Below are 13791 nucleotides of genomic sequence, written 5' to 3' on the forward strand. Positions count from 1 at the left end.
AGCAGCGGCGGCTCCTCCCGAGCTCCGGGCCCCGCCCAGCTCTGGTGCCTGTTCTGGGCTCGTTGGATAGAATGTGGGTTTAGAGTTGTTTTGTTGGTTGGTTGGTTGTTTTTTTCGGGGTCTTCTTTCTCGGAGGCAACGTCCCTGTTAAAGAAAAAAAAAAGGGTAGACGTGGTGTTTGTGAAGGTGGTTCAGGGGTTGGAGGGTGGTTGGACTTGATGCTCTTCGAGGTCTTTTCCAGCCTTGGCGATTCTGTGATTCTCATCTACCTTTCTTAGGTGGTTATGACTTTGGTGCACGACAGCAGGGGTGTTGTGCCAAGGTATCAACAGCCTCTAAATAACTGTGGGAGTTTTCAGTAATGTTTAATGTTGCAATTCTGAGATGCTGAGGCAAAGGAGAGAGAAACCCACGGGCTCCATCCTGGGTGTCTGTGTTGGTTTATCCCATTCCTCTTTGCTTCCTACACCACTGAACAGATCTGAGAGCACTTGCTGGTATGAATCAGGCTCCCAGAAGAATTTCCTTGGTTGTACAGTTGCTTGCTTGAGTTGTCCCTGTTTTTCTTTCTGGATTTTACCACAGACATTGCCAGGATGTTTTGGAGTGGGTCATACTGAAGAGGGGTGGACTTAGGACAGAGAAACTTCTCACGAGCTGTTTAACCAACTCTTGTTATTGCAACAAACCTGTCTGCACTTGGTACAGTTCTGGTAGCAGTTGTGTACACACAATGCACAACCAGCAAGGCCCCTGTGGGAACCAAGGTCAGAATAAAGCACTTAGTGTGTAGCAGGATTTGATTTAGAATATCCCACTTCCCTCCAGTGGTCCCTTGTTACCAGACAGTCTGAACCCAGTAAAACTGGGTCAGGTGAAGAGCAAGGAGGAGTGGAGGGGGAAAGAAACCATGCTGCTTGTTTCTCCTTAGAGCATTATAGGTGATTTGATTAATAGAAACTTAGAGAAACCTTTCTTGCTTTACCCTTAAGTTCACTGCTGCTCTTTGAATATCCTCTTTTGAAGCCAGAATATTTTTCTCTGCTATGTGCTGGACTTCTTCAGCTATTGCCTTTAAATTGCAGCTTCCAGTCACAGTATTAATACGCTCCTCTGGATTTGGTATTCTAGCCTTTGCTCTGGCACTTGCACAAACTGTTTCTGCATGGCTTCCTTTCTTACAACATGAAGGATGCTACAAGGGTATTTAATAGAGGAAGGAGTGCAGACTTTTTCTCATAGTTGTTGGCATTTCGCAGTTACTCACCACTTGCAACACCCCAGACTGTAATGGACTGATCCAGTGTACAAGCAGTGATCATCTTTTGAAAACCAAGCACAGCAAATGCCTTTCAGGAGAGATGAGGGCTGAAAATGGATGGTTGGGATTATACTGTTGTGCTGGTAAATACAGTTTGAAGTGAAGATGCCTCAGAGTATTTGGTGATTATTCAGTGCTCAAGAATACAGGCAATAAATACAGCTTTTCACAAGAATGATCCTGGTAGGAGGATGGGAGGTGTGACAAAATAAAGCCCCCTCTATGATATGAAAATAAAGAGAAAATAAAGCTTGGGAAGCCCCCTCTAGCTGTGCAGGAAAGGGCTGAGTATTACTGTACAAAAGCCCAATGTTCCATCTCTGGAAAGGAGTAGCTCAGATGTGGCTGTGTTGTATTGTCAGGCCAAAAAACAGCAGCATTGATCCAGCCTTCTCATCACATCTTTCTTTCCTTAGTGGATTCCCCTGAGCTGGCCCAATTTACCTCTTCTGTGCTCTTGTTAACTGGTGAAGTCTCATTCTCCACTGATTTGTCTCATCTATCTAAATGAGCAGTAATGAGTAGATACCTCCTGTGACTGAGGTGTAGTGTCAGGTGGTGTGAACAGCACAAATTCACTGAGACAGCCTTGGACAGTGTATCCAGATGCTTTAAAATCAGACCTAGATGGTGAGAACAGCTTGCCTCTCAGTCTAAACAGCTACACAGAGGGGCTGGGTGTTCTCTTGTAGAGCTGGGAATCCTGTCAGTGGGATCTTGCCTAAACAGCTCAGGGCAGCACTTGACTATGGACTCTCTTACCCCTGTAGCACCTCATAACAGCACAGCTCCTGCTCTTGCTGACAGCACTCTCAAGTCCCAGAGGCACTGCAGGGAATCTGCAGATCCAGTGAGTGCCCCCTGCTCTCTGTGGCTGCTTTCCAAGCAGATCTGGCTTCTTTCACCTTCCAGAGGAAACACTTGGGCATATACCCTCAGATACTGAGCTCTGGGGGAAGCAGAAACCAAAGTGCAGTGGTGCAGGACTAAGAGTGCTGCTGGTGCTCCCATGTCATCCAGTGTGTCAGTCAGCAACCCCTGCTCTGATAAACTCCAGACCTGGGAACAGCTGGGGAAGGGAGAAGACAGTGCCTGAGCTTCTTTTTCCTGAGTCCTATTTAAGAGGTAAAACAACACACCTTAACTAACTCGTGCAGGAACAGTCAGAACTCGTGCAGTAAGGTCAAAGGATAGCACCCTGATACTGGAAGGCAAAACATTGCCTTCTTACTCTAAAACAACTGTTTGAAGCACTTGGAGCCATTCCTTCTACTTGCTTCCTCTGCTCTGGAATGTCTGTAAACACTCCTGCACATCTTGGGCTGTCCTGGCTGTTTATCTCTATCTTTGGCAAGAGCTGGTGCTTCAGATGTGTGTTCCATCTGGCTCCTGCTTACAGATGGGTAACGAGGCAGCTTTGAGGAGTTCAAACTTAAAACACTGCAGAAATTAAATTGTATTTCAGGCCTCAGGTGCAGGCTGGCTTGAGGCTGGCCCTCTGGGTTGATCAAGTGTTCTCTATTCGGTGTAGAAAAGGAGAAGAGGAAGGCTTGAAGCAATGAAGAGAAGGGTTGATTATGATTTTCTTTTTAGAAGTGTGTCAGTATTAGGAAAATCTTCAGAACTGCAAATCCAACCCCCAGACAGGTTGCTCGGCATCCAGACAGCCCCCTGAGAGAGACATTTTGAGTTTGTTAAATGCTGTGTTTCCCCAGCTGGACCCCCCCTGTATTGTCTGAACCCCACAGAGTGTCAAAAGCAAGATTAGGTTCCCTCAGACATATCTAGGTCAGTGTGTGCTTTTGTTGTCCTGACGACAAAATGACCCACTTTATCCTCATTTGTTGAAGCAGTTGCAAAGGGGGCTGGTGCCTGACTGAGAAGGAAGGCAAATGGACCTTTATCCTGCCTTTGTGTAGGCTCACAGCCCAAACTATGTCTACAGAAACAGCTGTTCTCTCTTTCTCACTCTATCTATTATGTTTCATGGATCTTGTTGAATAGCAGATGGATGATTAGCTGTATTTTGGAATGTGTCTGTCCCCAGGACTAATCCTACCTTTGAGGAATCCAGTGAGGGTTGTGTGGGGCTGCCCACCAACTGGCTGGAGAAATCCAGAGTGGCATGACAAGAGGGGAGGGACAGACACTGCAGCAGCTTTGGCACTGCTGGCACAGCTTGCCAGTCACCTCTGGGGAAGAAGGCACGAATAACAGAAGCCTGGCCAACATTTCTGTTATACTCACACCTAAGGAGACAAAAAGGCCCCAGGATTGGCTTTGAGGTGGTAAAGAACTAAGGGAACAGGACTGAGCCTGGGGCTCAGTCTGATTAGGACTGAAGGAAGAGGGAGAACCTGGAAGGGGGCAGCATCCAGTGCCCACACAGTCTGTGAACAGCCAAACTGAGCTCAGAGCACAAGCCCACAATGTAAATCTGGAGCAGTGCCCTTTTGGTGTGTGTAAGGGAGAGAGGGAGTAGTCAGAACTGGCTGGCTCTCCTGAGGTTTCTAGGGACACATGGGAGAGCAGTCTGAGGCAGACACTGCCTGAGTCCCCACCAGTGCCACCAGCACACAGGGTATAGTGCTGCCAACAGAGCTGTGGACTGCAGGGAGCTGATCTCATGGTCTCTGCTTCTCCATCATGGGCCTCTGGTGTAAGTGGCTCTGGGGAAATCAGGTACAACTTGCACAAATGTTTAATTGCTTATTTATTTACTTGGGGCTTCAATTATGCTCCCTGAGGACTGCATATTTATTCTCTTTTTTTAGCAAAACTTTCCTTCTCCCTCCCTAAAATGAAAACAGGCTGAGGAAGCAACCTGGCAGTTCTGCAGGTGTCTCAGCCTCCTCTCCCCTTCTGCAAGGCTTAAAGTTCTGGGTGTGGGTTTCTCTTTGGGGCTGTCACCCATGTGCTTCAAGGAAGCTGAGGTGGGCTGCTACTGTGGGGGACCTACAGTAGTTAGAAGGAGTGATCAGAGAGATTCATAGTCACAGTCAGAGTGGTCAGGGTTGGAAGAGACCTCTGAAGATCATCTAGTCCAACCCTTGAGCATGGCAGAAGCATGGAAGAGGTATCAGCTTGCAGGGAGACACCCTGGTGGTTGCTATGGCATTTTCATTTCTGGCTCTTTGCATGGGAAAATTGTATTTATTCTTTAGTTATTGAGAAAACTTCCTCAATATTGAGGTATTGGGCAGGAAGCAAGCTCAGAGCAAGAGCTTCTTGCCTTATGTGTATCCCCATCTGCCTCCTGTCTGCTACTTTAATTCATGGCACTACACAATCATGTGCTAAAGCAGTGCAAGAGTGACTGCTAAAATTAGGATGGAGAATGGCTGTATCTGCAGCTTTCCTTGGGACTGTTCTAAGTGAAAAGTGATCCCTAATGAAGTCTGTGCCAGTGTCAGATGAGGAAAGAGTTCCCTTGGGTTAGGAATTATCATGTCTGCACTGCTGTCCAACAGGGAGCAAGCACTCTCACTGTAGCACCCCTGATAAAACTCATTTGCTCTCACCAAGGTCATGGTAGTTGTGGGAAATGCTTGTACTACTTTACACTCCAGCCTTTGTCAATTCCAAACTTTGGGCAGGTTTAACTTATAGCCCTGCCTTTTGATGAGAATCCAATCACGTGTCACATCCTTTGTCCCAAAACTGTTCCTGAAAATACATGAAACGCTTCCATCCCTGGCAGAGTTGAAGGGCAGGTTGGATGGGGCTTGGTGCAACCTGGGCTCGTGGGAGGTGTCCCTACCCATGCAGGGGGGTTTGATCTAGATGATCTTTAAGGTCCCTTCCAACTCAAACCATTCTGTGAGGCCTACCACAACTTGGACAGGTATTATAGGTTAAAATCTTAACACCAGCAGTGTCCTTATTTGCTCACTAATTCCAGATATTCTGCAGTTCTCATACATTCCTTCCAGAAACTGCAGCTCTGTTTCTGTAAATGCTGATCTGTCTCCTAAGGCTGGGAACATCTCACTGCCCAAGCAGCATGTTACGTCCTGCTAGAGGAGATGCTGCAGTACTTTCTTTATTTAGAAGGTGCTTTTTGTGAAATAGAGAGCCTTTCTAAGCCTAGGTTTTCTTGTTTTAAAATGGAGAGTGAATGGTTTTTCGGAAGGAGAAACTGAGTTTTGTAATTCCTGAAAATCTGAGTCATTGCTGCATGCTGCCAGCTCCTGCTTCAGGAGCTCAGTCTGGCAACTGTGTCCTAGTAGGCAGAGGAAGTGGGAAATAACTTGGATATTGTCCAAGAAAATAAGTTCTTCACAAATATTTCTTGCTTTGTTAGAGTGGTGGATGGGAATCAGCTGGATGATGCCCAGGGCTTCGAGAAAGCCTGTGAGTTTTGCTGTCCTGTGTGCAGATGTGCCCTGTGCTGCACTCATAGAATCATCAGAGAATGGTTTGGGTTGGAAGGGACTTTACAGATCATCTAGATCCAACCACCTGCATGGGCAGGAACACCTTCCACCACAACAGGTTCTCCAAGCCCCATCCAACCTGCCCTTCAACAATTCCAGGGATGGGGCAGCCACAGCTTCCCTGGGCAACCTGTGCCAGTGTCTAGTGGGAGGTGTCCCATGCAGGGGGGTTGGATCTAGATGATCTTGAAGGTCCTTCCAACTCAAACCAGTTGGTGATTCACAGCACATTGCTATTTCGGTTCATTTCAGTATGTGGTTCTGTTTGTTCTGTAGCTTTTCCAAAAAGAAATGCTGCTTTCCCCATGCCTTGTGGAAATAGATGGTGTTCTACCAGCAGATTAACTCGCTCAGGACCACTTTCTACTTCCCCACTTTCTACTTCCCCACTTTCTCACAGAAGACCATAATCTGTTATTTCTCTGTTTTTTTGCCTTTTCCAGGAAACTGAACTAAGCACGGCAGAGAAAACCAGTATCAACCAGAGCAGCAGCTGCTGTTGTTCTGTTTATCTCATAAAATGAGATTGAAGAGTCTGGTGTCTGTCCTTGTCTGTACTCCCTCTGTTCCTCTCTGACATACAGAGGAATAATTAAAGAAAAATTAGTAATCTGTATTTATTGCAGACAATACTTGATTAATCTCCACAGTCATCCAGCCAAATGTCACAGTTTGAGCAAGAAAATTGGTTCTATCCTGGCTCAAACCAAGACACCAAATAAAAAGAGATTAACTGACATCCTAATCATAAATCAAAAAGGCAGAGAAATTAAGTGTATTAACTTCAGAGATAAACATCACAGAGAGCAAACATTAGGGTTTAACCTACATTTGTCAAAATCTAATGTGAGACAACATTAGGACTCCCAAGTCATGGATTTTTAGGTTGTTCCTCAAAGCACTGCAGTCTGTGCTGTGTGCATCTCACCCTGCCTCTGCCTGGAATTTTTACTGATTACACCAATTCATGTCACTAACAAATCAAAGAAAGTGGGCTCACTTGCTGATTCAAGCTGTTGGTTGCACTGGGACCAGAAGTCCCCCTCTAGCAGATCTTTTTTTGGAAAGTCAGGATCTGCCAGCTCAATTGAGAGGCATCAGGGGCTGGGATGGCTGGGAAAGCAGCAGCTTGCTTCCTGTAGGAATGCAGCATATGTGTTAGGGTTTTTGGTGAGCTTTCTGTAATTTGCAGATCAAAACCAAACCAAATCAACCAACCAAATCTTTTCCAGGGCCATTCTGGATTTCTTCAGGCTATAAAAATGTTCAAGCCTCTAAACATATCAGACCTGTTTCCCTGCATTCCACGTCTATAGCCTGCCTGAGCCCTAAAGCTAAGATGTAATCATTGTCTCACACTGATCTTCTTAAAAAAAACACCATTCCTTCCCAAATTCTCTTTTGGAATATAAAGGAAGCACATAAGGGTCATGAGAGAAGTGTTATAAATGGTGCTTTTTCTAGGAATGATCTGTGAAAGATGGAAATGCACAAGAAAGACCAGAGTCAGATGATACTAATGAACGTTGATCTTAGCACTATCAACATCTTTTTGTCAGGAATGTGATCATAGAGGTGAAGTGAGTATCAACTGTGAGTCAGGGTGGCAGCAACATGGGCTCTGGTGTGACAGGGAGCCTGTTCTATGAGCCATCACCCCCCACAGCTTGCTCACAGACTGCTGCCTTCACACACCACATGAGTGCAGGATTAAATTCTTAGCTGGGAGGGAATTTTGTGGGCGTTTATCACACAAGAACCACACTGTTGGTGTCTGTTGAAATCCAAACCCCTTTAATTGGCATTTCCTTATTGCAGATGAGCACTCAGGACAAACCAGATCTCCTTGAGGCCAACAGCAAGAGCATCCTAAAGAGGCAAATACCAGCCCTCTGTGTGCAGACTGACTGTCTCAGCTTTGGTATCAACAGTGGATTTTCTCCATTGCTACTAATTTGCCTTCTCAGTGTCCTGCCTTCCTAGTAGAGCTGGAAGAAGCTCATACAAAACCCAAGCTATCTTCGTGAGCTTTCTAGAAAATCTTTCACAGATGTATGTTCTGATATTTCATTATCTTGGCAAAGAACTAAAATATGTTTAAAGGAGACATGACTGACACTGTCAGCACTGATCTAGTGCTTCACATCTTTGAAGCACCAGCCATGAAACAGGCTACAGGAAGAAGCAGGTATTTGGCAGCTGATTACCTGGCAAGAGTTGAAAGGGACAACTTCTGTATTGCTCTGGAGATGGCTAAGGTAACAACCACCTTTATCTTCTGGGTCTTTCTGCTTAGCTGGGTGAGATAATTGGGTTACTCTTTGGACAAAATGTGGAAAAATATACAAACTGTCATTAACAATAAAAGGAAAAGGGGAAAACAAGAACACTGGTTGCTCTAGCTTGGCACTTCATTGTACTGGCTTTGCCCTTTCTCACATGAGCTCTTCAGTATAGAAATTCTTTCCTTTGGCCTCTCATTTTTTTTACTTCAGTTAATTTGCTGTGAAGATTTTTAATTGTTTTATGTAAAATTATCCTATCGATTGGGGTGGGTTTTTTTACTACTCAATAAGGGCTGTAGAGCTTTCCCTATCTGTGAAGCTGATCTGCAATGATGGGAAAGCTGCAGACAGTGGGTTTGGCTAGCTCTGTGTAACAGAAAAGGGAAACCTGTCAATCAGCAAGAAATGCTGAGAGCAGCAACTGAAGCACTTTGCTTTTTCCATCAGGCAATGAGGGCCTCTTTGAGGATTAAACCTATGGCTAAATTTAGGTACATCTCACTGGAGTTAGTATCAGGAGTTACCAGATCAGAACATCTTTGGAGGCAATGACGTCTGTCCCATGGAAGTCTAAGCCCTGGCATGTTCCTCCTCTGCCCTGGGCTGCAGCAGGGTTTGGAGCTGGGAACATTCTGCACAGCCTGGGCCTCCTGAGGCATCAGGAGGTTTGTCACTTAAAGCACTTGAAATACCTCCTTTCATCAGCCTGCTCTTGTATATTGTTCTTCTTGTTTCTTACACTCCAGTGCAACTTGTATTCTCGATTGCTCTGATAAATTAAGGAGTACTAATAAACATTTTGAAAGAGTTAGGTCTGGAAAGAGACAAGTGAAACCCATGGAAAATAAACAGCCCTTTGCAGTCTTCATTTTGTAAGCCAGGTAGATGGACTCTGTCACATTTTCCACATCACTCCCATCTCTGTGCCATGGAATCAAGTTGCTCCATCCCTCTAGGAAAGGCCCAGATGCCATTTTCATTCTAGTTGGAGCAGAGTGTTAAGGAAGAAGTGTATATATATATAGGTATGGGTAAATTAGACTTCCCAGGAGTGTAGAAACAGCCCTGCAGAACCAAACTTCTGCTCTCTGCTCAGCAGCTGTGATTTGATTGAATCCCAAAGAGGGCTCTGGCCCTCAGCAGGGTACTCTGAGCTGCTGCTTTCTAAGTAAATAGTCACGCTCCTGCAAAGCCTTTTAGGGTTTTTCAGTTTTACATAAAAATCCTGGAATTCCATATAAATATGCTAGAACTGTGTGTGTGGTGATGTGTGTGTGTATTTACCTGTCCCAGGTGAATCTTCTCCTTGCTCTTATAGTGACAAAAGGAAAGACAGAGTCAACTGGTATAAACACCAAAGGAAGTTGGTTTCCAGATTTCCCTCCCTGAAATCTCAAAAAGTCTGTTTGGGTAACAACATTACAAATACAACTAAAGCAAAGGATCTTTTACCATGTTATTTCCATTTATAACATGCTCTGGGATCCCTGCAGGACATGTCAGAGTTTGATCTCTCTTCAGTTAGAATCATTTTGTCATAAGGGCAAGATGACTTTAAGTAGCTCAGGGTGTGTGTGGCTTCAGAGACTGCTGAGAATAAAAGAAACACACGTTTCCTCAGGTGCCAGTGGACAGAGTCACTTCACCATTTTTATTTGTCGATGGTTTTTATAAAACAAAATTACTGTTGAATCAGACACCTCAGAAAACATTTAGTCTTGTGCATGCTAGTGATACATCAGGTTTCAGTAGACCAGGATCTGCAAAACCAGCCAGTGAAATTGTCAGCTAGAATTCCTGTTTTCTACTGAAGGGGAAGGGAAACTCACAAAATTAAGGCACTGTCAAAACCACAAATCATTTGACCTTTTGTAATGGCTTTCATCTGCTTGTAGACAAGATTTATTTTTTTAATTAACCATCAGTTTCGATTCTGAACAGGGGGACACAAAAAAATAAAAATGCTCCTATTTCTATTCCCAGTTGCAAGATGACAGCAGCAAACCTCACTGCTGGGGAGGGTAACGTGGTGCTTGACTGGAAGCCCAGTACCACATGTGCCCTTTTCACCACAGTGACCCAAGCCCTTGGTGATTAAAAAAAACCCTCAGAATGAGTTCTGGCCTTTCAGGTGACATTTTATAGAACAAAATCTGTTATAAGAACAGCTTCAAACTAGTCTAAAAGGCAGTATTCACCAAGCAGAACATGAACGAGCTGACACTCCTCCCTGAGCCATGCAAGGCATTTCATATTCTTGGCTTGTTGGCACAAGCTGCTTTCACAGACCAGTAGTTGGGCTGAAAGGGACCTACAAGGGAGAACCAGTCTCTTCAGCTGGGGTGCTTTTGTCAGTCCTTTGAAGTAGCTTTAATCAGCTGGTGTGAAACCTGCTTCTTCAGCCTTTAGATCTGGACTAAGGAAACGTTCCTTCCTGCATCCAGGGAGTGTTCAGGCTGTCCTTCAGCACTCCAAAACCACTGCTCCCAGCACAAGCCAGCACGGAGCTGTGGGCTTAGGACTAGACTTAGCAGCATCCACAAAAATCTCTCCACAAAATTTCTCTCCACAAAAATGCAGTCTTTAAAAAGCCAGTTTCAGGTCCATTAATTAGGTGCCCTGGCAATTATAAATAAATAGTAATAAATACTTATTTACACTCACACACCCTTCTTGTATCCCACAAACCAGAACCATGCTTCTTTCCTAGTGAAATAGGATCAGGTTTGAGGTGGGACACATTATTAAATAACGTGCAACATAACAGTTCAAAATAAAAACAGTATCAGTACATTGCACTCAGAGCACTTCACAGCTTCAAAGCTCTTGCAAACACAAGCTTAATTAAGTGACAATGTTCTATCCATTAAGAATCAGAGGGAAGTCACGTGAGAAAAACGGAGTTTGGCCAGGACAACAGAGTCGATGTCCTGATTGCATATAAAATGTCACAATAAGTGGAGATATGGCAGATGTGGGAGCTAGGGGAAATTAGATCAGGCTCATATGAGACCATTTAATTCCTCGAGTCTGGAATCCAATTTCCACATTGATTGTGTCTAAACAGTTTGCTGTTTAGGTAGATATCAAAAAGGGGCAATGAAAACTCAAAGGAGCTTAGGAACTGCAGGAGCACAAGCCATGACCTCCATTCATAAACACAGTGAAAGATTTTACACCAAATGAAAATGCTGCTTCGTAATTGCTGACAGCTTGGGAACTGGTACCCACTTGTCATCCTGGCACAAACCTACAAATCCCTGAAAATATGATCAGAAGAGAGAGACAGAGACCAAAAAGCAAGCAGCAGCACAGAAAGCACAAGTGAAATTCAGGGACCCGCCTGGCAGCGTCTTGGCTTCTCCTCTGGAGCCTGAGAGAAGGACTGGAGGATCAAGGAGGTCACAGGTGGCTTTGAGACTCTGCTCTGGAAGAATTTTCTTGGCCTATTTGCTGTGTGGTTGGTTTTTTATTCAGCTTTTTTTGCTTTCCTTTTCCTTGAGCCTTCATTCAGCTCCTCTTTTGTCTTGGCAGGAGCAGGCGAGGGATGGGAAACCTCATGGGAGGCCCCGTGGTGATCATGGTGGTGACTCGTGTGTCCACTGGAAACGGAGCCAAAGAAAACTGGGCAGATGAGGTTTTCCAGTGGAGTGAAAGGTGAGGCATGAGAGTGAGTTGCTGTCATGAAAACCTGCCGTGCAAAGTGAATACTGACAGTTAGAGATCACATCCACCAGCTGTGAAATACTAACTGGTAAGGAGCATTCCTCTTATCCCAGGTAAAAAATCTCTATTGCTACATGACTCGTGGATCTCCTACCATCCTGCCTGTGGGATGGAGAATTTACACTAATCCCCTAGTGTGTCCAGCCAATGCCTTCAGTGGTGGCTCAGGAAGGTGAACACCCCCAGTTTAGGTCTATTCCCTTGCTCTGATTCAGTAGAATGGTTAGCAGCAAACCTGCTGTAAACTTACCTTGCAAACTATCATGAATATGGTGAAAAAGAAGATGAGGTTGGCTTCAGAGATAGGGAGCCAGTGGGTTTGTTGCAGAGTGAAGAGGATTGTGCCATACAGGCTGGCCTTTGTAGGGCTAGAAGAGAAAAAAAGAAGTTTTCTAAGAGGTTTGCAGCCCTTGCATCCAGTCCTGAATGGTTCTTTACATTCCAGTTTTGGTCTGACAGAATTTCCAGGCTACCTACTTACAAGGACATATGAAGAATTTCGTTCTTTTCTGGCTTCCAGACCCCACGCAGCAGCTGCTCAAAGTTGGACATCAAGGCAACACCAGAACCTGTGAAACAGTGACACTGATCAGCTAGAACTGCCACACCAGAGAGCTCTGCTGTCTTTTCTAGATCCCCAAGGAATAAGGATAACCTAGGGGGACAAAAAATTCCTAACAATTCTTCTCAAATTAAAAAGGTGTTAGCCTGAAACAGCAGAGCAGGGCAAATGCTTTTCTGACTTTCTAGAAAGTGTTCCCTGATGCAGGGAAAGGGCATTTGCCTCTGTTCCATTTACTGATGCTCAGATGTTTGCTCCAAACAAAAGCTTAAAGGGAAATCAACTGGGCTGTTTCAACACTGATAGAACCCACTGAAAAGATACAGGTGAGGGCAGAGACAGCAGAACACATGAGAAATAAAGAATTCCTCAATTCTGCCCCCATATTTGATAGTGATTCCAGTTCTTCAAGCCTCCATTAAAGTCAGATAATGACTCAGCTGGCAGCCATTCTGCCAGGACGGATAAATACCTGTGTTCTGGGGAGCTTGACAGATGGAAGCCAGCTGACCACAGCCACCAACCAGCCTGTGGTCACCTCAAGCTGCACTCCCAGCTTCTCCCATCCCTCCCCACAGGGCTGGGTGCCTCCCTCCTGCATGAAGAGTAGCTCTTGCTTCACCTTTGACCCATCCAGTAGCCATCATGATGAACCACCCGTGGTGGTAGTGGTGGTGAGCGTGGTGGACCCCAGCGGCGATTTTGCGAACTCTGACCACCTCCTTCATGGCCACAAAGACAAGCTTCATGGGCAGAAAGCTAACGCACTTGTAGAAGAGGTTCATGGGACAGAAGAATATCAAATACCTGGAGTAAAACCACAAAGAGTTTAGGGACCCATTTGTTTGGTCTGATCCAGGATGTACTGAGGAGTATTGTGGTGTTAGCCCAAGCCATGGCTGGGAGGTGGAGATGCTGGTTCTGTCATGCAAAAGCACCTACAACCTGAGGAAATTAAACTAGGAGTAACTGAGGTTTATTTGTGCACATTTCACCAACATGAGGAATAAAATGCTCCCAAATCTCTGGTGTATGCCCCTCCCCTGCTGTGTGTGGTGGCAGGGCACGGCCTGCTGCTCCTGCGGGTTGGCCACAGTCCAGCTGTGGCAGCTATGAATAGAAATGCCAACCATTGGACTGGACCCAGCCCTTATAATCAAAACACCAGACAAACTGCTCTAGGAAACTGGGAATTGGGAACACAAAAGACTCAAAGACTCCCTCACCCCACCTCTTCTTCCCCCAGTTAATCCTAGCAAGACAAGACACGTGTGTCCCACCAACACCTCCCTTCTGCTTCCTAACTGGGGCGAAGTGCCAGACTCACCAAACTGCTGTGGCCAGGATGACACTGGAGTTGTTACTGAAGTAATCAATAGGTGATTGTCCAAGTAACAGATCAGCAAGTATGTAACTTCCAAAGCAGTGGAGCATGGCACAAAGCCAGGAGGCAAAAGGGCT

General features: G+C 45.3%; 2 protein-coding genes across 2 annotated transcripts in view; both read right to left on the bottom strand.

Moving 5' to 3' along the window:
• Nucleotides 1-1322, bottom strand: part of SIN3B (SIN3 transcription regulator family member B) — a 14442-nt gene extending 13120 nt beyond the window's left edge. The window contains exon 1 of the mRNA XM_009997815.1: nt 1268-1322. Coding sequence (XP_009996117.1) covers nt 1268-1322 — 55 coding nt within the window. The remainder of the gene's footprint in view (nt 1-1267) is intronic.
• Nucleotides 1323-11284: 9962 nt separating this feature from the next.
• Nucleotides 11285-13791, bottom strand: part of TMEM38A (transmembrane protein 38A) — a gene marked incomplete at its 5' end in the record, with an annotated part of 4666 nt that continues 2159 nt past the window's right edge. Inside the window, 5 exons of the mRNA XM_009997816.1 lie at nt 11285-11733; nt 12019-12136; nt 12250-12337; nt 12953-13137; nt 13658-13789. Coding sequence (XP_009996118.1) covers nt 11512-11733; nt 12019-12136; nt 12250-12337; nt 12953-13137; nt 13658-13789 — 745 coding nt within the window. The remainder of the gene's footprint in view (nt 11734-12018; nt 12137-12249; nt 12338-12952; nt 13138-13657; nt 13790-13791) is intronic.

The sequence above is a fragment of the Chaetura pelagica genome, unplaced genomic scaffold, assembly GCF_000747805.2.
Source record: "Chaetura pelagica isolate M959 unplaced genomic scaffold, ChaPel_1.0 scaffold595, whole genome shotgun sequence".
NCBI classification, from domain to species: Eukaryota; Metazoa; Chordata; class Aves; order Apodiformes; family Apodidae; genus Chaetura; species Chaetura pelagica.